We start from the raw sequence: 26,898 nt of genomic DNA on the forward strand, positions 1-26,898 counted from the left end.
GGCGCTGTTCTCATTATAAGCGCTAGCTATAGCTTGACGCGCCGGTTGACGTTGCTTACCTTGCTTGCCGAATTTCTTTCTCCTTTCTCTTCTTTATTTTTGTCCAATTTTTCTTGATCGAACTCCCCCTCCCCCCCCAAAAAAAAATGCTGTTTCTTGCATATGTACAGTACTCAAATCATCTGTGGTTTTTTTTTAAGCCAACTCTAGTGAGATGAGAGCGATCCTAATTTGGTTTCTGTGAGATATATTGGTAAAAAAAATATATATATGAACTGAGTAATTACCTTCAGAATTTTCAAAATTGAAAGCCAAGACTGTTTCTTAATTGGGCTGTAATCATGTTTATCAAGATTTTTTTTTTTGGGGGGGCGGGTATTTATTTTATTCATGCCTCTGCTGTGATAGACTCTTAATTCAGTGAAGGTAAATTCATTCGTGAAATATTTCACTATTTTCTGTTTTTGAAAGAGCTATTCAATTTTTTTTTTTAGAATACTTTATTGTCACTCATGTGACAACGCCCAGACAGATTGGACCAAACTAAACCAAGGATTTTTTTCTTGGAGCATTCTAGCATTCGATCATCGGCAAGCGGAAATAGTGCAGACGACGCCACATATTTTGTTTGCAAACATATTAGCCTCTTGGTGGCGCTATAGTGTACAGAGTTTTGTAGCCCATCTTTGCGGTTTAAAGCGCCCAGATATGGCCAATTTGGCTGCAGGTGTCGTGTGTAGCAAGCCAGACATTTGGGCTTCATGTGTAATTTAATGGTATTTTCATTAAAAATTCCCGCTGTCATGGAGGTTCAAATGGCTGGAGGTTTGGCCGCTAAAAGAGGCGGTGGCTTACCTAAACTACGAGAACTGCTCCGGAGACAAAGGAGAGATTCAGATGTAAGGAATTTTGCTTCTTTTGCTGGCCTTTTTTTTTTGGGGGGGGGGAGGGGGAAGACTTCGGGGGGCGGGGGACGGGTACCATCAAGATCATGTCGATCGCCCCTGTTTTTGTTTTGGTAATCCTTACTTTTAGGACCCCGTTCCTATATAGGAAGGGAAAGACTCACCAAAACAGTTGACTAAAATGACACTCAAAATTGACATTCTGATACTTCTTGGCACATCTGAACAATTGGCAATGACACCTTCTTGAATATCAGCAGGTTTAATTTTGTGGAAAGAGGGCAGGGCTTTGATTTATGAGGGAAATCCAGGGGTAAAAGACGACGATAACAACCAAAAAACAGACTAAAAAACCAAGATGGCAAACGTGAAAGCTTGATGCGATGAAAGCTCAATGCTGATTGGCTGATAAAAAATAAACATCTTATTTATTTTTACTTTTAGTCTGGTTCCCAGACCAAAAGATTCAGGAATAGTCAGAATCTTTTGGTCTGAGAACCAGACTAACTTATTTATTTTTAGTCTGGTTCCCAGACCAAAAGATTCAGGAGTAGTTAGAATCTTTTGGTCTGGGAACCAGACTAATTAATTTTTTAGCAGCCAATCAGCATCGGGCTTTCATTATGTAGGGCTTTCATTATGTAGGGCTTTCACGCGTGTGAGAACGGGAAAAGTTCCATACTCGGATGTCAATTTATCTGCTGCCAAACATATTTATTGTCACCTCACCTTGTCATTTGAACCAAAAGAAATCCAGGAAGCTGTGTAAAGGTGAAAAAAATGTACTCAAAATGTGTTTTTAGAGCACATTTTGGATGCATACGTTGTGCAGAACTAACTTGAAGCAGCCGGTCAAAACTGATTGTAGTGGCTGAAAAGACATGGGTACGTTATACACGTGACATCAACAACCATGACGTCGCATGAGCCTGCCAATGATAGTTCAATACGTCATTATGAATGTTTATTTTCTCATGAATATTTAGTTTATTTCAATGGATACTTCAAATACGTCCAAAGATTGATGATTGCAACAGCGATCGTGCGCGGCCTAGCGGTTAAAAGTCTCGTGTATCAAGCAAGCGCCAGAGGTTCGAATCCCGATGAAGTAACTGACTGATTAATAAATAGAAATTAAGGAAAGGAGAGGGTGAGAGTAGAGGAGGGAAAGTGGAGGAATAACCATAAAAGATGTAACTTTTGGCGCTAGAAAATTAATTGAAAAAAGTGACGTCCGAGTATGGAATTTTTTCCGTGAGAACTACAACATGCACGTCTGACTGCGAAAAAAGGTAGGAAAGTCACATTTTCCTCGAAAGTGCTTTCAAAACTACAACTAACATGAGTTTATATGAAGAAAAAAGACTGCTTTAGCCTGCAAAAGTCACTTTGGTACTGGACAGTCATCTGCAAAAGTCAGTTTTGAACAGAACTTGTAAAAAATAGAGGTGTCCTAAAAGTAAGGATTACCTTTGTTTTGATCAAATTAGTATTAGAGTCAAAAGTGTTTTTTTATTGCTCAAAAATCACCTTTACAATCAAAAGCAGACTTTTCTCAATTCTAAAGACACCCGTTTTGCAATTTTGAACAGTTTTCCTGCGCGGTTTGTGCCTTGCGATTCAGCGTGCTGTGCATGCTCATGGTACATCACGCAGTGATGATCGCCATCTTTATTAATCGGTCGCGTGTTGTCGCCACGCCGTCATCGTCATTTTACCCCCCAAATTTCCCTAAAAAAATCAAACCCTGCCCTCTATCTATGGCATACCTTTAATATTGAGAATGTCGCCAACTAGTTTGGTAGGTCTAATAATTGTAAAGTGGATTTTGTTCCCTCATACTAGGAACCGGGCCCTACACTACACGATCGCCAAAATCATGGCAATCGTGTAGTGTAGGGCCTAGGGGGTAACCGGTAGGGCCCCTGTATTGTTTCGATCAAATTAGAATCAATTTTTTTTTTATTACTAAAAATTGACATTGTCAACCTAAAGCAGACTTCTCTCAATGGAATGACACCTTTTTGGTAATTTTTGTTTGTTGGGGTAGGAAGTACGATTTTCCTACGCGGTTTACGGGCTGGTTGATGCCATGCAGTGCGACTTGCGTCCTCACGGAACACCGCGCGATGATCACCGTCTCTAACTGTAATTTTCGTGTAGCTTTCTGTCATTGTCATCGTCATTTTACCCCAAAATTTTCCTCAAAAATTTGAAACCCTGCCCTTTATCTATGACATACCTGTATGTTCTTAATGTCACCAACTAATTAGTTTGGTACGTCGAATAATTAAAAGTGGATTTTGTTGTAAAAAGTTCTACATTTCTGGAGATCGTGTATCTATGGGCCTGGTTCTAATATAAGTTATAGGAACCGGGCCCGTAGATACACGATCGCCAAAACTAAAAGTTCTACATTTTTGGCGATCGTGTATCTACGGGCCCGGTTCCTATAAGTTATAGGAACCGGGGCCTGTAGATACACGATCGCCAAAAATGTAGAACTTAACTCAACCCATCAAACCCCAACAGCATGTATTGTTGGAATCTGTCTGGATGGGTACCGTACAGTACCCCTAAACTGACAGTCTTTTACATTGGGTTGGCACACCTCCAGAAACTAAGTCAGAAATATGTGTGCACAGTTTCCCATATGGTGTTGGAATTTGCCAGGGTGGGTATGGTTCCTAGTAAATCATGCTAGGGACTTAGGGTTAACGTTAGACTTTGTATGTAGTTCTAGTAGTAGTACGCTTTAGAAGCAAACATCATCCTCTTTATAGCGATAGAAAAGAAGGTCTCAGACGTCTAGTTTCCAGGATTGTTTGCACACATTTGTGTATCTAATTTTCAACATCGAAAAGATCACGCGCGTGCTGGATCGTTTCTGCTGTCAGTCATGTAGACTTGAGTCGAGGCCATGTAGTAACCCGGACACGAAAAGAGACCATGCGAGGAAAGGGATGATTGATATTTCAACCTCACAACTTAGCTTGGGAAACCTTAGACCAGTAAACATGGCGGTATTCGACTTGAGACATTACGTTCTTCACTTGTACATCCGCAACATTTTGTGAAGTGAAATTGCACCTGTATATTAAGTACTTAAGTACATTTGACGCTATCCCTGATTGCCATTAGTGCCAATTAATTCACTTAATTAACCCTTACTCTCTGAGGGTAGTTTACTGCATGTCAGTTGGTTATGCCAATGCCCTCCAGCTGCAGTTTATTGGCAGATAGTTTGTCTTAACAGTGAAGGCTCCAATTGGCAGGAGTTGGAGGCCCTGGAGGGTGCCTGATACTGACCAGCTGGGGGCACTCACTTTGTTATCAGAGGACTCTCATTGTTCTCTGTGGCATATATTGGAGTGCCTGTCCAGTTACCCTTGAAATGACATGGCAGATATTGGAGGGCCATGCAAAAAACATAGGAGATTTTCTTGAGGCACATATTGGCATGCGTTGGAGGGTCTAGTAGGGTAAGGGTTAATGGCTGAATTACCACTGGATAAATTCATATTATTAATATTTCATTTTCCAGAGCCAGAACGACAGCCCAGATCTTGAGTTTGAGTATGATGATGCCAACAAGTACACACAGGAGATTGCAGGTAAGTACCTCAAAATTGAACTGTGGCCTATGCACTCCTAGGTGCCACAACATTGCCTGATCACAAGAGCCAACTAGGAAACAAAGTGTGAGCAAATTGTCTTACATGGACTCTGCTGACCAAAGAATTCCACTCATGTGATCACCATTCTGTGCTAACAGTGATAGCAGAAAGAAAATTTCTGCGCTAACCTTGTAAAGACAGAGTGACAGGGTGTATGCATGCACATGAGCGCATATTCCTTGCTACTAAACACATGACATGTGCTAAGCCTAAGCACATAGTTTCTTGCTACAATAAAGCAAGATTTTTGTGAGGAATGCGCCTAAGCATCGGTGCAAATACAAAATCACAGCACAGCGTCTGTCAGTAACCCTTTTGTTTTGCATTTTGCATTTTTACTGCTAGGGTGTAGTATTGATACATTCTGCATCAGGCTGTTACACAGCGTCTCTTTTTTAATACCCACAGAGTTGTATAGTTACACAGAGGAGCCAGAGTTTGCGCTTTGTCAGAAGTGCTTCGAAGAGGACTTCCATTCCTACAGTAAGCTATTGTTTTCCTTGATCCACTTAGCATTTATATTTTTGTTTTCTCTAAGTCTGCTTGAAAGAGCACCTTCAAAAATGATCTGAATATAACCATAGAACAGAAACAAACAAGAAAAAGACATTAAATGAAAAAAATGTAACCAAAATGATTAAAAATGCAAAACCGACAATTTATAATCAGTTAAACGTGATGTCACTGCAAGATATCAACCTACAAATTCACAAGTTGAATACATTACAAACTTGATGACTTTATTTTGAATGTTTGTTGACATCGAATTTGCTCGTCATTTGCATTTGTGTGTGAAGTATTAACCATTCTTTGCTTACTTTGTAATTCCTGATTGGTTTAATCCTACAGTCAAGGAGAAATGGACACAGCTCAGTCCCGACCGCCAGCGGATGCACATCCTACGTCTGCTGAACAGCGTGGAGAGTGCCAAGCGAGAACAGAGAATGAAATCTGCAAGAGCAGTCCTCTACTTGGCTCAAGGTATGACGGCAACATCTAGACCCTAAGGCCCAAAAAAAAAAGTCTCCGGTTTCTGGTATGGAGCTTGCCCCAAAAGTGGTGCGGCGACGCGGCTTTTTTTTTTTTTTTTTTAACCTGTTTTTTTTTTTTTTTTTGCTTCAAATGTCGGCTGATGACTGCAAATGGTGCCTGACTAAACTTACTAGTGCAAATATATGGGAGTCCAGAGAGGCCACATAAAGCTTATTCTCGATCATAACCCCATCTAAAAACACGTTAAAATTGTGCAGCAGCAGGATTCCAGTCAAACCAGTGAGTTTGGCGGTTTTGAGACATCATCTTGTATTGAAAAAAAAAACTTTTTCATTTTGCCGGCGGGCATGGCTACGGCGACGCGCGCGCATACCAGAAACCGGAGACTTTTTTGGGGGGCTTACCTTCCCAAATCCTCAAAATCCTCTTTGCAGAATGGAGGATTTTGCAGGTTTGAGGCTACATGGCAAACGTGTGTTGCTGATTTCAGAGAATGCACTGTGTCAAGGTCTTGGGCCGGACCTTGTGTTGTTTATGCTCAGCCATGCATAAATTAAGGCCTATATTATACTTGAAATCCTCCGCACTGCTCTAGGATGTCATTGGCTCTGCCTCAACATATTGGTTGCCAGAGGATTTTGCAGGATTGAGGAAGTGGTCACCCCTCCAAGGACCACATTCAAGAAATAACGGAGGATTTGGCAGGATTGAGGCTGTATACTATTTTTACATGGAGGCAGTTGGAGGATTTTGCAGGATTTAGGTTACATCCTAGCAAAAATGCCTAGGGAGTTAGGGTTGATTCAATTTTTACTCAGTGGCAATTTGAGGATTTTGCAGGATTGAGAACGTTTCCAAGCTCAAAGAGCCTAGGCGGTTACAGTTAAAGGACTAATATTCACAAATGGATAGCCACTATAAACCACCTCACAAACAACTAGAAAACATTTCTCTTTTTTTTTTGAGATTCCGCAAAGTGTTGACATTGCAATGCATTATTTGGACGCAGGTTGTTTCAGTGAATGTTCAAGCGAAGAGGAACAAGTGAAACGAGCTAGGGAGAACTGCTTCCTCTTGTATGAGTGCTCAGTCTTCAACACCTTTGTGGAACTCCTCAGTATGGAGGCCGAGTGAGTAACCAAATATTTAACCTGCTTTTTGTGACTAATATTTCATGGAGCACTTAGAAAAAGACATTTCCACAAAATGTGCTCGATAAGCCAGTGGGAAGTTCCACGGTGTCAAACATACATTTTGGACAATTCAACAGTGTACATAATAAAAGTTATAATCCTAAAGTGGATATTTAATTCTGATAAAACCTGCCAGTTACAACAATTTAACAAAGAAATTATTCAGCTAACTTTTTTGCTGTAGTGGAAATTGGCTCCAAACACTAAGGTGCCGGACGTTCTCAGACAAATTGATTTTTTATTGTGTACTCAGTAAATTTTTCAGTTAAAGTAACAGCTGAACTGTTGAACATATAATAAAATGCATGTAATAAGCTTCAAAATGATATACTTTTTTAATTTGTGGCATTTCTTTCGTTTTTTAAGTTTTTACACTGAGGTTTATAATTCCTTGGAGTTGCCCCAAAACAAAAATATGTTACCAGCTAAATTTCAGATGGTAGATCTCATGACTGGTTTTTGAATTGATTGTTCTCAACTCAAGCTGTGGTTAAAACTTTGCAGTCTCCATAAAATGATCAATGTTTCTGTAAGCAAGGGTCTTGACCACAAAAATTGTATTATGAATGCCTAAAGTAATTGAGACTTTAAATTGTTTGTGTTCTTTCATGTGTTTACAGAAACTCTGTAGCAGCATCAACAGCCCTGAGGAAGCCAGCAGTGTCAATAGTGGACAGCACAGACCTAAGGTACTTTGTTTTTATGTTTTCAAAGATTGCAATTCACATCCTGTCTGTTAGAGCAAATTTTGTGCTAAGTGCTAAGGGCGCAAACATGCTTAGCACACTTCAATACTGAAATTTGTATCCTTGTGGAGACATTTCTTTGTTCTTGTGATCTGATACACCGTGCCCTCTGGAGACATGCACACAATAGGGAACAAAAGATTATATACGTCTCCACAGGGCAATTTCTATTGATGAATACGTCTCCACAAGGTTTTCATGAAATAGATATATGGATTTTACTTAAAAAATAGGAATTTCCAAGGTATGTTGATCCGTCGCAAATGGTAGAGTTTTAGAAAAGGGATTTTAAGTCCAAATTTCAGCCAAGGAAATTAATTCTGGTTAAAATAAAAGCATTTTGAAACTGTACTTTCAAACTCGAAAACTTTAGTACACACATACACACGCATAAAAGTGTGTTTTTGCCTGCAATCAGGGACCCCCTATTTGTTTGTACTTAAACTTTTTAGGAAGACCTCCCATATGTTTTGTACACGATCGCCAAATTGGGGACCTTCGGGAATTGGGGACCCTATTGTCCTCTATTGTTCAACGCCTCCTATTGAATGCAGAAACAAATTCACACACACACAATAAATTAGGGGAAAAAAAGATGTTCCTCAATTTACCGCGCTCAGCTCTGAAGTGGAAATCTGTGATAGATCTCTTTACATGGGACACCAATCAACAAAACTACCATATATGATTTCACTTTAGACACTAACAAACAGAAATGGCAAAAATACGATATGGACTGTTGTTTCTTTTAATAACAAAAAGAAGAAGTTCATATTGAGAATTGATTAGTAATTGCTTAATGTGCATTCCTTGTCCCTAAGGATTGTGTTGAGTGTGTTGTACATCATGATCGAGACCCTGAGAATGGATTCAGACCAGGATTCTGACAAACAGAAACACCAGAGGGAAATCTTCAAGACAGAATTAGGTGAGTTTGAAGACAATTTCAACAATTTGGGGGGTTCAGTTTGAAACTTGTATTTTTCATGCGAGAGAAATGTTTTCCCCAAGATGTATGGTAAGGATACCCTTTGTTATGATTCACCATTAGCGGTATCCCCTGACTGTTTATGACATAAATTTTTTGGTCGTCCAAAATGAAGTCATTAAGAGTCCATCGTTACAATTTTGCTGATGCTTAAATAGATTAAAAGTAAACTTTACTCTGTAGAAACTAAGCCCTTTTTGTGAGAGATTGTGTAAAATATTAACATTTTCTGTCCTTATATCACCGCGACGCAGAATTCCATCTATCAATAATAGCTTATGCGGTACCCGCTGCTATGAACATCAGATTCGAACCAGCCAACCGATCCCGTTAGCTCGGTGGTCGAGTGGTAAGACGTTTGCACTAGAAAGCAGGAGGTCGTGGGTTCGAGTCCCACCCAAGTGATTTTTTCCAACTTTCACTCGGGAGGTAACACACTGAGTATACAGTGTTTAAATGTCTGCGAAGGGCAAAACCTAATTTGATCAACATTTTTGTCCCGTAATTTGCCAAAAGAATGATAATTTTTTATAGTTGAAACAAGTGTTACATGTCAAACAGAGGTAAATATAAGACAAAGATGTGATATAATCATGTACATTAGTCTCTTTTGGAAGTTGTATTTGGTTCTGAAAAGAATGAGTTACGTCTATTTCATTCAAACAGTGTGCTCTGTTCATCTTAGGAAGAAACAAATATGCCATATATATACTGTACGATATGCTTTTATCAATTTCACAGACTTGGTCAAAGTTCAACGACAGTCCTCTCGAAATAAGTGGTTGTGTTTTGACATTCAGTGTGTGGTTTTTTGTTTTTTAAGATTTAGAAAATAAGTGAAACGTTGCATTTTTTTCCCACAAGGTCAACCAGTGTGTGGGGAAGACTCCCTTGCGATTGTCCTTTTCAACATGGTGACTAAGTTTTGCAGTGGCCACGCCCCTCATTTCCCGATCAAGAAAATCCTCCTCCTGTTATGGAAGACGCTGCTGGTGAGTCGGAGAATTCAACCTTGCAAAATAGACAATAATAATTCTTTGTTTAAAAAAAAAGATGGAATTTGCGTCGGGGGAAATGTTATATTTACATCGCCCCAATGCAAATTCCATCTAATAAGAAGTTTGGTTGCAGTACCCGCTGCTACATCACACACGAACCAGCCAGCCAACCCCGGCAAGATTAGTGGTCGAGTGATAAGACGTCTGCACTAGTAAGTAGGAGGTCATGGGTTCGAGTCCCACCGAGTAAACTTGTGAATTATATTCTCGAAAGCCCTTGGACAACACTGAGTATACAGTTTATATAACATACATCAGCAATGGGCGAAACTCAATGTAAGTCTTTTTTGTGTGAACTGTTGGGAGATTGTGAATTTTGGCAAATTTAGTTTGTGTGAGCATTATTCTATGGACACTTATAACAAGTACATTTGAAGAGACATTTGAATGCATTGCTGACCAATTGACCCTCATATGAAGACGCCTCAAGTTTTTGCGAACAAGTGCATGCACACACCCAGTGAGCTCCTGGGAGTTGTGATGAACTGCCATCTACTCTCCATGCACAGAGTTCCTTTAGTCATATATCCAACCTTGAACTTTTCCCCTTTTGTTTGTAGTTTTCCTTGGGTGGTATCAACGAGTACAAGCTGATGAAGCAGCAGGCTCGGAAAGCGGCAGACTTGGACGCAGTCAAGGAGGACACCATCCAGGTTACCAAGACGATGAGGGCGTCCTCCCCTCCCGCCTCCTCGGGGGATGGGCTGCAGGAGAGGCGGACCAGAGGCTCTCTCCGCAGGGTAAGCTAACAACACAAAAAACATCCTCTCTATTGAGGAAGTTAGGGTAGGCTTCAATATTGACAGTTAGCGAAGTCTGCATGGTCAGTAGTGTTTTAACAGTTTGCAGAGTCTGCAGGGTCTACAGAGTCTGTAGTCTTGATGTATATGTGGATTTGGTTTATATTCCCGTAATACAGCTGGTCCCTTACATTTAAGGTCAAGCTGCCGTATTGGTAGAGGGCGCTATTCACAAGATTGAATCAAATCCAATCTTGAGAACTTCGGCAGTGCTATCCAGTAAATTCTGAGCATACCTCATGTGAGAGGTATACTCAAATTTCCTGGGTAACGCTGCCAAATTTTTAAAGACTAGATTAGATTCATCGTGTTGATGGCGAACTCTACCTCTGCGGTGGCATTACCACATTTGTCAGGGACAGACTGCTTTAGGGACATGAAAACCAAGTCCAGTCTTGTGCCAAGACTACAGAGTCTGCAGTCTCCTGAATCTTATAGTTATGACGTTGTTAGTGAATGTAACGTCTGTTGCAGACTTATACTTTATTTTTAATTATTGAAAGAGTGCCCATGATAATTTTGTTCCAGAATATAAGAATGAGATAACACATGCATGAAGACAGCTTGAGTTCTTGTGTGGTAGGGTCTGGAACCAGCTTCATAGTACCGTTAAGCAGAAATTACACTGGGGAAAACTTATATGCTAAGCACATTTTGGATGGGAACCAGCCACAAGCAGTGTCATTATATGATATTTGGTCGGTGACCAGTTCTTCTGCTTAGCAAATTGTGTGAGCAGCAGCTCTGCGACACTGACTGCCACATATATACAAAACATGGGAAGCTCAAAATCTAAGGAGAAATTCCTCGCCTTATCTTTGAATGTGTTTTGTCATTAATCAACCAGAGATTAACTCGATTTGGCCTTGCTTGTTTTCATTGCATGAAAAAATGATGTGTACAATTTCTTTTAGGTGCCTTGAAACAAGAATCCATTCTAACATACCTTGATTACTATAGATTGCTCAAATTCAAGTTTCGTAATTGGAAAAATTCTGAAAAATTCTCAATTTTGGGGGAGAAATCTTGCCAAACATTTATTCCAAGTTATTTGTTTTGTTGTTGCATAGGTTGGCAAAACAGCTTGCTGTTTAGATTCTGAAATTCTCAAGATATCAATAACCTGTTGATTCTATTTTTTGCAAGTTCTGTGTATAATTATTCAAAAAAAAGGTGGCAGTGGCATTTCTATGCTAGATATTTAAGTAACCTACCTGAAAAAAGTCCAAAAAGGTTTTCTGAAATTGTGCACATTTTTATAGTTGTTTTGTGACAGAAGCTTTTGCATTTCTTATGCAAATCTTAAAGGGAATATACAACATTTGCAAACATGTTATGAAATACCTTACTGGTCTGTTAGTGAATGCGGTCTAAAGCATCCTGTAAAATCGTGGTACCTGGTGCGCTGTCATTTTCAAGAAAAGTGGTATTTTTGTATCAATTTCCAACGTTGGTCAGCCGACCAAAGTTGGAAAAAACTGTTTTTTCTTCAAATACTGCCCCCAATTTACCATACTTAGTTAGTCCGCATTTTGTTTGCAATCGATTACACACCTATGAGCGGGTACAAGTCAGCTAGACTGGTTCCCTGACCTTACAATTCCCTAACATCTATAAATTGCTCCAGGAAGTTCATCTTAAGTGGGGTCAGGGAACCAGACCACAGGAACATGATTGTTTTTCAAACGAGTCAGTGTAACAATATTTGCTATAAATTAATAACCCCCAAATCCATCCATTTCTGCAAATTACAGCAAAAGCAAATGTTGTATATTCCCTTTAACTTAAAACATTTTCATTATCATTGATTGCATTGATCTTGCGTTAATTTGTTAAGATATCATAAAAATCAAAGAACGATGAAATTTTTTTTTGGTAACAAAACTACTGGAAGAAAAACCTGAAACCAATCAATGTGTCTGATGTTTAACATTACATTTCCAAATGTTTTTTTCTTTTTCTCCCGTCTTTCTTTCTCTGTATGTATAAATTGGCCGGTCGTTTATTTTCACGATATTAAATCTCGGGCGAATGATGTTCTGACCGTGGTCCTCCTCTCTCCGTATTTCGTCATGCTCATCTGTTTACATGACCCCCTTCATCCTCTGGCCCCGCCCATCCGTGTCTGTCCACCAACCAACCTTCCCCCATGGTGTACGAGAGAAGTAGAACAAAATGCCAAACGTAGCGGTAGATTAGAGACCTTTGCTCTAGTCTTACTGTTTACTTTTATTTATGAATTTGATTTATTTATTTACTGTTGTGTATGTGTTTATTTATTTATTTGTTTTTGGACTTGAAAGGAGGAGGGACTGTTTTCAAGTCTATTGTGTGTAGTAAAATAAGTGCATTGACCTTGGGTTAATTTTGTGAAGATGATTTAAGTTGAGTTTAACACCAAACAAAAAGATTCTGCTTTTCAAATGCTAGTTTTTTTCCAGCAAAACAAAAGTTATTTACATTTGAATGAAACAGCAAACATAAAAATCTGCCCACATTCAGTCATGGAATATTCACTGTATATATTCATAATTATTTGCGGCATAATAATTCAGGCGCATCTTTTTGAGTACTATGGGCCAAAACCAAAAACAAAGTGTATTTTCAGAAGGTTTAAAAGTCCAAAATAGAAGAAAAAGAAGCTTTTTCCATTTGAATAAAACTTACCAATTGAATATTCGTTTAAAGAAAAATTTGAATACAGAGTCTGTCAAAAAAAGTGCAACCTTCAGAAAACAAATAATAAATACTGTTTAATGTTTTTTTCTTCAATGAAATTATGCATTACATTAAAGCCTGACTATTTCTCAATCCACTCCTTTTTACCCCATTCCATTTGGGTTCCTAGATCCAGAATTACAATCAATTGAGTGAAAGGGTGTAAATTATACTTGGGCCACTCTCACCTGTGACGTCACTAACTTCAATGCCTATTCAATGCATATGCAATGCTTAACCCAGATTCAGCATGTCCAGGTGAGAGTGGCCCAAGTAAAATGTACACCTTTCACTTAATTGATTGTATTTCTGGATCTAGGGACCCAAACGGAATGGGGTAAAAAAAAGAGTGCATTGAGAAATAGTCAGGCTTTAATGTAATATATAATTTCATTGAAAAAAAGAAACATCGAACAGTTTTCATTATTTGTTATCTGAATGTTGCACTTTTTTTGGCACACTCCGTGTGTTGAAGAGCATGGGTAGAGCAGCTTCAATATGTAAACTTTGCTGAATGCGGAGGATTTTGGCTTTATTAAAATGTAACCACTGTAAGCCAAAAGCATCTGAAGCATATGGCTTTAGAGTGACTTTCAGCTGAATTTTACAAGGCTGTACTACAAAATTGCTTTGGATGGCTAGTTGGAAATTGTTGGAGTTGATCAATTGATGCGAAAGCAACCTCTCCTTCTTTCATTAATTTGTTTTTATTGTATATTTGTTGATGTTTTGCACTTTGGTTTTTTTTTTGCTTGCTTGCCTGCATGTTATGTTGTTGCACTATTGTATTAACCCTCCTGCTGAGCAGTCACAGACAGTTAAAAACTTGATCCTCTTCCCCTGCCTTGCCTTTTTACACAGGCTAGTCACCAACCCAACAGTCGGATCATATTTCTTGTAGGCACTGTGACTAGTCAAATTCCATCAACAGACAACAGCAGGTGTCTGGTCAGCACAGCTGGCTTATCAATCTCCTACAGTCAAAGCACAGCTATATCAGATTTCATAACAGTCGCAGCCAGTTAGTCCTGCTTTATGAAGGCAGGCAACACTCAACTGTTAAAAACAGTCACTTGATTAATTTGACTAATGGCGTTGTTCAATTTGCCAGCAATAGAGGGAGGGTTAATTTAGAAGTAGTTACATTGGTGTAATGCAAAAAAAGTTGGCCATTCTTTGGTGTTAGAAGTAGCTTCTCTTGAAGCAATCAGTGCCAATTTTCATGGATCTGTTAAGCAGAGAGATATTGCTTAGAGTGCTCTTATAGCAAAAAAAATAAGCAATTTAAGCTTCTAAGCAAATATGTTAAGCAGAATTCTGTGGTTAGCATCTTCATGAAATGGCCCCAGTTAATATTTTATGGCTAACGTCATTTTACGAACATGCGGAATTGTAACCGAGTCAATCACAAGTCAGTTCACAAGTCAATTTAAAACTCAAGTTAGAAGCAGCAAGAGATGAACAATGACAAAGAGATGCCTTTGCCACAGTTCATTTAAATAGCTTGTGAGTTGACTAGGGACTGGAGGACTTGTGACTGACTTGTGATGACTTGTGACTGACTTGTGACCGACTTGTGACTGACTTGTGACTGATTCTGTTACTAGAAGCAACAAGAGATGGACAATGACAAAGGAATGCCTTTGTCATAGTTCATTTAAATAGCTTGTGAGTTGACCTAGGGACTGGATGTCTTGTGACTGACTTGTGATGACTTGTGATAACTTGTGACTGACTTGTGATGACTTGTGATGACTTGTGACTGACTTGTGATGACTTGTGACAGATTCGACTATAACTCTGCCAATATGAACTGAAGTGCAGTTGAAATGCCAGTCCTCGCAATGGTTCCTTCTTGAGAAGTTTTGGCCGAGTTGTATTCAAGTCAATCACAAGTCATTCACAATTCATACACTAGTCTTCACAAGTTATCCATGAAGTGATATTCAATGTTAAAGGCATTCCTTTGTCACTGTTCATCCGTTGTTACTTGTGGCCCGACTCGTGGTTTGAATTGCAATCAACTCAGTTACTTCTCTTAGATTTGGCTGTCTCAGTTTGGGTGTTCACCATTTCAAATGCTGTGATGTTGTTAAATACGCACCATGCAGCACTCTTTTGCTATAGGAAGTTACTCTTGGTGGCTGTGTTGTCTTTCCATCACTTAAATATGGTGAGGTTTTATGAATGACTTAAAGAAAGTGTGTGCGAGGGAGGCGCAAAATTACTACATCCTGGGTAGAATTTAATGGATCTGAAACAAGAAATATTGCCGTGTGAAGCAACCAAAAAAAAAAAAAAACCAATCACAGGTAATGCACAACATATGATATATTTTGTGTAAACCTGTTTTCATTTAGCAAAACTGTTTCATGCTAAGTGAAAATTATCTGCTTACTAGCTAGATGGAATCCAGCAGATCGATTCTGCATCTGCAGGTGTCATCCTCGCTAGCCACGGAAGTCTCAAGGCCATGTCTGAATCACTTGGCTACGGCTGGGAATAACACACACACCTATGGAAGCCACTGGCTAGCCGCTGCAGCCACTTGCCATAGACTTGTGTGTTATTTCCAGCTATGTCAGAAGCCGCTCTGCCAAACCGAAGGCAAATTTAGACACTCATCTTCAGTCAATCAGACTCTCTGCTAAGACTTTGGGACATTTCCTACACACTGAATATTCAGGTCTGGAATTACAGGGTCAACTTTGCTAGCCAATAGCAGAGCACTTTTCAGGACGGCACAGCTGCCAGTTTATTTGGTAGGCGGTCAATTCTGTGTCAGCAAATCTGATTGGTCAAAGTTATGTCAGTCCGTATATGGAAGTGGTTCATGAATCATTTTTATCTCACGAGGTCAATTTAGGAAAGATATGGACCCGGTTTGCCAGGGAACCGTCTTACGATGTACATGAGTAAGACTAACATGGCTAGCGAGGATAGAAGACATTAGCGTTGCCATTTTGATTCCCAAAGAGAGTTTCTGCTTGTCTGAGAAATACAGCTGTGGATCTTTACAGCACTGGCAGTGTGCATAAAACGACAGCACTTTGATATTTTGGTTAAGCGGGTACAGTAAATGCTGAATCTGTGATGAAGTGAACTTGGTAACGCAGTGGTGTGCAGTCTTAGATGCGTAGGTGTTCATGTCAATGTTTTGTAGCTTTGTTGGTCCTGCCTATGGTTAGTGGATTAGTTTTTGTTGTTGGGTCCAAAGGCATTATGATGCAGGTGGTGGTCAAAGACACTGGGAAATTCCAATTGAATTTTGGTTTTTCTTTTGGGGTGTAGACTGTAGAGTATTTTTGTGCTTTGTGATGGAAATGTGTTTATGTTTTATGTATGGTGCTGCACTGATGCTGTAGAGGTTACAAATGGGAGCACTGTATTGGTGGTTAGAAGCTAATGTTTCGTTTGCCCTGTGTCCCCCCCCCCCCCCCCGGGCCCCCCCTTCCTACACCCCTCCCCACCTCCCACCTCTACCTACCCTATTAGCCATACACTTACCCCTGCACCACTCTCAACGCTTTCAATCCCCTTACTTCCATGTTCCCACTTTCCCCTCTGACATACTGATTACATCTTCCCTCTTTGTACCCCTTCATCTCTCTTTCCTCCCCCCTACTCCAACCCCCACCCTTCCCCACTCCTTGCCACACCCCACCCTTTCCCACACCCCACCCCTTCCCCCACCCCACCCCACCCCTGTTTTCCCCCATTTTCTATTTCGTACAGTGCCCGCCTTCTCTGGCATATTCTGGAAAGTAATTTTTTTTAATTTAAAAAGAAGATCACTCTTGTTTCACTGTGTTCCTTTTGGATCACGAGGAGATCTAGCCAAGACAATTTTAGAGGGAGCAAAACCAAATACTTGTACTTGTTAAAGTAATTTTTGAGACCCTATTTGTTGGAAAGTGCAAATAAAAAATTTTAAGATAAAAAAAATGAAAGTTTATGGAATTTTGGGGAAGTGTTACTTCATTACAACAGAAACCGTTCCCTAAGAACATTTTTACAGGGAGTGCAATTTTTTTTTTAATTTGAGAATCCACATAAAATTTATCAATTTCGGTTCAAATTCCATAATAATACATGTTCTCCACCCAACCCCCCCATTCTTCCTGTCACACCTCCTGTCCTGTCCCTACTCCATCCTAATCCTTCCATTATCTACTGTGCCTCATTTCTAAACCCTCTGTCTTTCCGTCACCCTCTGTCCAACTCCTTCCCCTCCCTACCAACCATAACCCCCACACCCTGACCGCTCACCTAACCCCTAACTACCTCAACTCCGTATGTCATTCCACTTCTGTTGTGTTTCAAGTTTCTGATGGTTCTTGTCTTTCAATAATTCCAGCACTTGGCTTTTGACAGCTTTTAAAAAAAAAACACTAATTCACCTCAATTTTGCTTATTCTCATTTTTCAATGTACAACCTGTAACCTAATTTCAAATAATTATAATAATAGTTCATCATTTTTACAACCACAGGGCCTCGTAAAACAGAATGGCATCGATGAACCGATGCCAGAGGATCCAGACCGGAGGGAGGAGGAGAGTAAGGAAGAACAGCTGAACGGAGGGAGTGAGGAGGAAGAAGAGAACAGCAGCCAGCCGCCGCCCACTCCAAGGGAACATAAGGCATTGCCATGGACACCAAAAGTCAGGTGTGAACTCACAAAATTATAATTATTTTTACTCGTCAGATTTTTTTCCCAGAATATCTGATGGTGATTTTTGTTTCTTTACTTAGGAGTTTAAATTAACCTTTTGGTTTCTTTGTGGTTTTTCTTCATCAGGCAAAAGGATCTGGATGTCTTCTTGGACCACACCAGAAGAAAATTTGTAGGTTTCCAAGTGCAGAGGTAAATACAAATGAAACAAGGTCTTTAGTCAAATTCAACATTCCAACATTCAACACATTGTAAATTCCCAGCACATTTGAGTTTGTGTTAAACTTTTCATGTCAGGTATTGCAGAACCTCCATCAAATGAGCTCAAAGTTTGCATGGTTAGACAGCTCCCGTTTTTAATAAAAGTCACGTTTAATATCATATTCAACTGGCTAATGGTTAGCTTTTGTCGATTTTTCAGTGAAAAAAAACAAAGTAAACTATTCACAACTTGAGATCATATTTTGTAGTTAACTTCTTCAACGATTGTCAACATAAACTGTAGATATTTGCACAGCCAGTGTTATCTATGGTTGTATTTTTTCTCCTTTATTAATTTTTGTTTTTCTCTCTTTTAAAGTGATAGTGACACTCTGGCAGGACTACCCCAACCCATCCATGAAGGCGTACACGTCTTGAAGAAGGTAAATATTTTACAGCAGTTTTTGAATTTTTTTCTCATGAACTTTGAAACAGCATTGAGTATAAAGTGCTTATAACATAATGTTTGCAAACGGCAAAACCCAATATAAAAGGTGTTACTCCAATCTCCTCAATGCAGAAATTCAATTGAACGTTATTGGTATATATTAAACCAGCTACCATATCAGAATCGAAATTCCATCCAACCTAGTTAAAGCTTGGTGGTTGAGTGCTTATGACATCTGCACTAGTAAGAAGGAGGGCATGGGTTCAAGTCCTTCCAAAACAGAGTCTTTCTTGCAAGCTCTCGGACAGCACCTAATGAACGGTGCATAGTGAGTGGTAGAACTTAACATTTAATGCACACAGAAACATTGGCAATTACCCAAAGAATACCTACCTATATAAAGAGAAACAAGCGAGAGTGCACAATAAGCTCTGGTTCGGTTTATGAATATCTCACTTATATGCAAAATAGACGCGCGCATGCACATTGATCAAAACAAAGCTGGTCTTTCGAAAACTTTCAACAAGAGTGTATTTTTATGACCACGGCATGGCATTTAGTCAATTTTTGGTCAAACAATTTCGGTCAATTTTCGGGGACAGATAGACAGACAGACCGACAGACAAACAGACAGACAACACAGACACCACGACAGACAGACAGACAGACCACCAAGTGACATGTAGAAGCTCCTGCCAGAGCTTAAAAAGCTCACTCAAAGTGACGAAAGGATTGGCACCAACTACCCTGTGAAATTACTCCACCTGGAAAGGTATTGTTCGAAAGAAAATCATTGAAGGATTCTTTTGACATTTTTCTTTTCAGCACGTGTATGTGTCTCTGGCTGAGATACAGATTAAGCAGGAGGAGCAAATCAACAAGAATCCAATCTCTAAGGTAAGCTCCAGCAGTCAACATTTTGCCATGTTGAACTTTTGATCTAGAATGTCTTAGAATTTCCCCAGGGCCCAATATCAACAAAAAATTTGCTTACCAAATTACTTGCTATGCAAAAAGATTCAGTTGAGCAACAATAGAGTAATTTATCACTTGAACCTTTGGCAAAAAAACTTTTGAGCTAGACTTTGCTTTGGTGGCCCCTTGAAAAGTCTCCAAAAATATTGTAACTGCAAAATCTTCAAGAAAGGAATGAAAGACATCTTTACTATATTTTTAAGCGCGAAAGTTTTCACGGTCACGAATGATCCAGTGCGAAGCACGCAATTGCCCGTGAAGCCACCTCCCCTGCAGAGCAGACAAATGAGGCCACTTTGTTGTGATTAAGTGAAATCTCCAATGTTTTTGTGATGTTTCCCCACATTTATTTCAGATTTGTAAAACGTTTTTCCCTTGCCTGATGTTCTTATTGTTTCCCAAATATTCAAAGAGAAATTAGCTCTCACTAGATTTGAAGAAAATGCCTGGTTTTTAGCTGCGGGCAGCAGCTCAACAAATGGTCGTGTCTCTCTGCTAGTTGGTTAGTTGGTTAGTTAGTAACAAATGTCAGCAACAGCCTTGCATGGCTATCAACCACCTCATCCCTCAGGCCCGGGTACATATCAACTCCTCCCTCAGTTCACTTTAATGGGTCTCCACTCACCGCCTACCAATTTATGCAGTCCTGGAAAATTTTGTCACTAGGGTCAAAAACCTGATGTTTGTACTGAAAACACTACTCCTTCCAGAAATTACACGGCACAATCACGTCACACATGCGTGAGTACAAATGCGTTGGCCCGCTGCTACCAAAATCATTTTAAGCATGTTATTTTATCCAATCAGCTTAAATAAAAACTGATTTTTTTACCCCTAGGGAGAGGAGAACATCCCAGCCACAGCAACCGAGCTCCTTTACCAAGCCGTGCTACCTAACCTGCCACAGTATATGGTCAGTAGACTTCTCACTAAAATCTGTTTAAATTTTAGCCAAAAAAAATGCATGTCATTTGTATCTTTACATTATAACTTACAAACAGCAGATGAAAATTTGGTGATCCATAAATCATTTTAATTGAGAAATAGTATTTGAAAAGAGCTTTTCTTTTCAAAACAAATGACAGATGTGAACACATTTTGAAAGCAAGAACTGGTGCTTTTTATTTAATTTATTATTGTTTACTTTTTATTTTGTTTGCATTTCAGAAATCTCACTTAAAGGCACATAGTTTTGTAGGAGCTTAATACCTAATAATGTAAAGTATTGGATGTGAACCAAGGCCACAAATAAAAAGACAGACAAGAAAAGACCTCCTCAGTACGAGGTTGGCACTGCATCAATTAAGGGCCTTTCACACTGTCCAAAGTTTCGTGTTGGACCCATGTCTAGCACGGAAATTTCAGGAACCCCTTTTACATGTACACTAGCAAAGAATCTGACACATCTTCTACACGGATCCTATGCCTTACCGACCCGTGTTCAATGGAACCTGATTCTGCTGACTGTGAACCTATGTTGATTTCAGCATGGGTAGGCAAGACGCTAGTGTGGAAAGGCCTCTAGATGCTTTAAAGTGAAGAAACTTGAACTTACGTCAGAGCATTAACATAATTAGGACAGCAGTGGAATACGCTTGTTTTCCATGTTTTCTTTCCCAGATTTCCTTACTGAAGATCCTCCTGGCCGCTGCACCCACCTCCAAGGCCAAGACAGACTCCATCAACATCCTGGCTGACGTGCTTCCCGAGGAAATGCCGTAAGTGTCTCGGACAAAAGTTCTCCTTGAGGACAAATTGGTTGTTTTTACATTATCAATCTTCCTGCTTTATCGTAGCATTTGAAGGAAAACATTTGCCCCCTCATCGTAAAATGTTTCTTCTGGCAATTAAGTAGCGCGACCAAACAATTATCCCAAATCTGACTCAAAATGTAACCCCTCCCCTATCCCCACCCCTTAGCTTAGTTCATGTTCTCAATCTTGCTGATCCTAGCCACCTCTTTCATCTATGTTTTACCGACGGTGTAAAATTTACCGTCTTTCAGTGTCAGACTTTGTTGTTGTCCCAACTATTGATTATTATATGGTCTGCCATTGAAGCCTTCCTCTTTAGCCTAACCCAAAGGGATCTGGGTTTCTATCCACATACCATACCTGTGGGGCCATGTCCTATAATGTCGCACGGACACCAGCATCACTGTCCATACGTCACAGCCAGCAGTCTCACAGACCATGCAGACAAACCGCTTACAAATTTACAATTTACAATTTTTTTGTTCATTTCCGTTTGTAGAATCACTGTCTTACAGTCCATGAAACTTGGAGTGGACGTCAATCGACACAAGGAGGTCATCGTCAAGTCCATATCAGCCCTGTTGCTGCTACTGCTGAAACACTTCAAGCTCAATCACGTCTACCAGGTACCCAGAAACATTTAGTTTGATAAAAAGTCTCTTTCATAAATATTAATACTGATTCAGATAAAGTGTAATAGTTTTCATGGTAGTCATTTTCATTTCATAAAATGTGAAGGTTGGTTATTCTCTGACATAGATGAAAATTTGAAATATTGTGTGTTAACATTGCAATATAAGGTTGGACAAAGAATTTTAAGTGAATGCTGTACCAGAGGTCACTGGTTAAAATCTAGTCCGTGTTCAAGACTGAATTAATTTTTTTCTCTTTTAAGGCTGGTGCCTGCTAAGTGCTGCCAAGTTGCCGCGATGGTAGAGGTCACTGTCAACAAGATGAATCATATCCAATCTTGGGAACTTCGACAGGGCTACCCAAAATAATCTGAGCATACCTTACTTACGCTGTATTCAAGCTCATGCACGCGTGTGAGATATGCTCTGAATTTTCTGGATAGCAGTGCCAGAGTTCCCAAGATTGAATTTTACTGCACTTGTCTGGGACTGGCTGTATTAGGGGAATAAAAACCCAAATACAGTCTTGGATAAAGACTAGTTTAAATCTCACGCCACTTGTTCAATTAACATAAGACTTGTCTTATTAGTCTCATTGTGGTGTTTAACCGTTTTGTGTCCCCCTTTTCTTTTGCTAGTTTGAGTTTATGAGTCAGCACCTGGTCTTTGCCAACTGCATCCCGCTGGTCCTCAAGTTCTTCAATCAGAACATCATGGCCTACATCAGCACCAAAAACAGGTACATTGCAATAGACCAATCTTTTAAGCTCTGTCCCATGATGATTTGACATATTACAGCCCTGACTGCGCAACCAACATTCAACTATACTCTGACATGCTTGCAATTATATATGACACCCGAGGCTGGAACGTACAATCTTAAAAATGCAATGAATGATAAAAATATAAATAAACAAGTTGACATCAACTTATCATCAGTTGATCATTGGTTGTCGGTAAAGACAAATCGAACAGTGCGTAGATGTACTAAACATTGTTAGGAACAAGAAAATCACATAAAAATTGAATGTGAAATCAAGCGAATTATGTTGGACTGGTTGACTTCTCTTTTCACATTTGCAGCATCAATGTGATTGACTTTCCTCTGTGTGTGATTGGAGATCAGCCAGAACTCACAGCAGAAAGTTTGGTAAGTTGATACGACGACAGAGTTTTTAAAACATTTGTTATGCTGCTTATTGCAATTTAAATATTTCATATCTATGAGAAATGGTTGCACCAAACCAAAAAAAATGACCAAGGCAGGCTTTGAAGCTACGACCTTTGGAATCCTTATACAGCACCCTACGAACAGAGCTATCCTGTCCTATGTTGGAAGTCTCCCTATTTTGTTAATGTCTTTGTTTTTTTTACCGCGACTCAAAAACCACAATGTCATGGATTACCCCCAAAAGTCACAGTAGGAAAAAACGCTGAGTTTCTCTCTCTAACTGAATGTATGTTGTTTCGTCACTTTTATTTCTTCATTCTTCACCATTAGGAGGCTGGTGACACCATCCCCTACTGCTGGCGCAATCTCTTCTCCTGTATCAATCTCTTGAGGATACTGAACAAACTCACCAAGTGGAAACACTCCAGAACAATGGTAAGACACAAGCCAGGATTTTGTTTAAGAAATTGGTAGTCTTCGATGACAAGAGTTGAAGCTACGGAGCCAATCAAGATAGGGGTTTTTCTGCTTGAAGTGCTGGTGTGATGTAGTAATACTACTGTAATATTGACTGAATGTGAACAAGTACAAGTAAACTTCACGCACTGCTAGTCACACGAAAGAGAGCTATACGCATTTGCACTTTCTCACATCATCGACACTACACCGCACCCCTTTTCACTCATCTATGCACTTAGAACATTACTGAACTGAACAAAATGCAAACTGGCATATTCATGTATAAATTTGTCAACAATCTTCTGTCTGACATCTTTTCTGCATATATCTCACCTGTCCGACAAATACATGATCATTTATTGGAGAGTTCAAAATAAATGTCTATTGAATTGAATTGAATTTAAAAGTGTTACAAGCTAGATGAACTCACCAGAGCTACAAAAAAGTCAGCCGTCTCTGGATTTGCTCTTTGAAAAGTGAGCAGGGCCACGTTTAATGGCCCTTTTTACCATAAGCGAACAATCTTCTCTAAACTACAGAAGAACATTTTGTGCTAACCGCAAGTATTTTGAAAACGTTGGCAAGGAATCTTGTGTGCATGCGTACATGGTTTAACAAACAGCTTTCGATTGTGCTAGCATTGTATGCATAGAATGGCAATCATATTGAGAAGAACATCTTTTGTCCTAAGGGGGGGTGTCTGAATCAGATTTTTTTTTATGGCTACAGCTTTGGCTCTTTGCCATTCATGTGCTATGGGGAATAGCTGTAGCCATAGACACAGTGCCAACACATCTAAATTACTTGGCCACAGCTGGAAATTGCACATGCTAATATGGAAATGGTCGAATCAACTTCCCATCGACTCATGTGTTACTGCCGGCCAAGTCATTCAAATACAACCTCAAGACTTTTGTCTGTCTCACTTTTCGTCCCAGATGTTAGTGGTCTTCAAGTCGGCCCCCATACTGAAGCGAGCCCTGAAGGTCAAGCAGGCGATGATGCAGGTCTACGTGCTCAAACTCCTCAAGGTACAGACCAAGTACCTGGGCAGGCAGTGGCGCAAGAGCAACATGAAGACCATGTCGGCCATCTACCAGAAGGTGCGACACCGGCTCAACGACGACTGGGCGTATGGAAATGGTGAGCAGAACAGCGCCACCTAGTGTCAGATGGTGTCTAAACCCTGACACCCCCCCACCCCCTTCAAATATTCCTTAGCCGGAAAATCTATATTAAGATAAATTCAGGGAAAATCCAGCCATGGCATATTTTGTAGTATTCTATTGTCTTTGAAGAGAAAAGCACACTAGAGTGTGGGTTCCTTACAAAAAAGATGACATCAAATCTCAGTAAGAGTACTATTTTCGATTTTTATCTTCAGCAGCGTATTTTTGTGGGAATTTCGCACAAAATAAACTTCCATATTTTAGTTCTTTTAAGTGACTGAACCTTATTTAAAGCTAATGCCTGCTTAAGTTGTTGAACCCTTTAATGATTACACATTTCCAATGTACATTGCATTATGCTCGAGCATTTTAATGAAGCAAAGTCTGTGACTAAATGGAAATGCTGTGCTAAACAATAAACATTACTGTACTACCTGGAATCCACCCTGCCTATTACTCACTGTAGTGCACCAAACCGCCCCAGCACTCTATGGTTTTATTGATTCTTCAGTGAATAAACACAATGTAATACAATGCAGTACAGGTGCTAATGGTTTAAAGTGCTGCTTTTTTTAACTGTATACCTGACATGAACTGAAATGTATGGTGTGATTTAAAAAAAAAAACGCTCTACTTTTCATTGGCTGTTAAAAGAAACAGATGGTTGAGAATGCTAGCTATATATGGTCGCTACGGTTCGTAAAGGGTTTAATACTGATTCATGTGCTTGTTTTCAGATATGGATGCGCGCCCGTGGGATTTCCAAGCAGAGGAGTGCGCCCTCCGTGCCTGCGTGGACCGCTTCAACACGCGACGTTACGACCAGTGCACGCCCAAGGACCCAGAGTACCAGCCCGTGGACAACAACCCACAGAGCGTGCTCAGCCAGAAGATGGAGCTGAGTGAGGAGTTCCAGCGCTTCTACGAGGTCTGGCTGGACCGGGAGGTCTTCACCACGCAGATCAACTGGGACCTCCTGCTCAAGGATAAAATCTGCACCTAGGAGGGTGGGGGAGGGGGGTTGGGGAGGGGAGGGGGTATTTGGAGAGCAAGCCACTGATCGTGTTCAGTCAGAAAATGGGATGAGCGAGGATTTTCAGCAATTCCACCAAGTTCAGCTGGACAAGGAGGTAGTCATTACACAGATAAACTGCTGCTCAGTGATAAAATCTGCACCTAGGAGGATGGGGGAAGGGTTGGGGGGGATGAGGATGGAATTTCTTGTAACTTTGAATTAATCGAATAATATCTTAAATTTAAAGATGACAATCACACCTATCCACCCTCCATATTTGCACTCAAAGTTATATTACTAAAGCAAATGGGCAAGACTACGTCACCCGATGAAAACATCTATTTATTTGCACATCAGTTTTCATTGGTTCCCATGTGTGACCATTCAGCACCCTAGACTCGGGTACCATTGAGTCTCAAGAAAATGGGTCTGGGAGCCACAATCCTGGCCAAATCTCGCTGGGCCCCCAACCTCCCGGTCCCTGCTCAATGTTGTCTCTCATTGCGCAGTGTGTGCTCCATCAGCTGGAGAGACCAACATTGACCGGGGGAGCGGGGAGTGGGTGACTGTGGGAGGCTAAGGAAGTGTCCCAACCATTTTTGCCGGGATTGTAGATAAGCCAATGTAAACAAATCCTGGATGTCCGAGCCCGCCTATACATGCTAGAAAAATCATGAAGTAAACGATGCAAATCAATTGCTTGTTTAGTGCTAACCAATCAGATATCGCTCACTCCAGGGGCAGACTATTTGAATTTGAATAACCTGGACCTGGGAATGAGGTTCGGATGGTCATTAATCACCCTATCAGCTAATCACAAAAGTTATTAAGGTTCAGTGAGACTGGTTTAACTTGAATGCTCTCAGATGTAACCCTTGTGTCTAGCCCACTTGTATAATTCTAACCCTTATTTAAGACGTGTATGTAGCAATCCACCAGGGGCTTTATAGTAACTTCTTGTGTGCAATTAATTTTGAAGAGGTTTGTTCCAAGATTATCAAGCAAGTTTTGGAAGCACTTCGTAGATGTCGTCTTTAGAAGTGTTTAAATAAAGAAAACATGAATAAGGAGTTATAAAAGTCGTGTTACATCCGCTTGAAATCAACAGGCAATTAATTTGAATTGTGTACAAGTGTTAGGGAGGTAAACCTCTTGTAAACCATGTACATAGACTGTATGTAATAAAGCGGCTAGTATTTAAAAGAAGTTATATCACTGTTGTAACGTTTGATTTATTAGCTGTTCCCAATTTCAATTGGGAACAGCTATTGTTTTCGTTAAAGTTTTTTTTTTCCCTTTTTTTTTTTTTTTTTTTTTTTTTTC

General features: G+C 39.9%; 1 protein-coding gene across 2 annotated transcripts; it reads left to right on the top strand.

Annotated features, from left to right (window-relative positions):
• The first annotated feature begins 695 nt into the window (after positions 1-695).
• Positions 696-26,785, top strand: LOC119737784 (striatin-interacting protein 1 homolog). Of its 2 annotated transcripts, none has more exons than XM_038212387.1 (21): positions 696-899; positions 4,450-4,519; positions 4,991-5,065; positions 5,432-5,563; positions 6,585-6,705; positions 7,389-7,457; positions 8,336-8,442; positions 9,367-9,494; positions 10,121-10,300; positions 17,570-17,745; positions 17,878-17,943; positions 18,332-18,395; positions 19,226-19,297; positions 20,214-20,288; positions 20,996-21,093; positions 21,629-21,755; positions 22,400-22,500; positions 22,845-22,911; positions 23,263-23,367; positions 24,330-24,534; positions 25,298-26,785. In XM_038212387.1, the coding sequence occupies exons 1-21, from the start codon at positions 762-764 to the stop codon at positions 25,561-25,563; spliced, it is 2,442 nt and encodes an 813-aa protein (XP_038068315.1). In that variant the 5' UTR covers positions 696-761; the 3' UTR covers positions 25,564-26,785. The 2 variants fall into 2 exon arrangements, with proteins under 2 accessions (XP_038068315.1, XP_038068316.1); XM_038212388.1 differs by having other exon boundaries at positions 697-899; positions 17,585-17,745.
• Positions 26,786-26,898: the final 113 nt, after the last annotated feature.

This window comes from Patiria miniata, unplaced genomic scaffold (genome assembly GCF_015706575.1).
Source record: "Patiria miniata isolate m_02_andy unplaced genomic scaffold, ASM1570657v1 HiC_scaffold_3, whole genome shotgun sequence".
NCBI lineage: Eukaryota > Metazoa > Echinodermata > Asteroidea > Valvatida > Asterinidae > Patiria > Patiria miniata.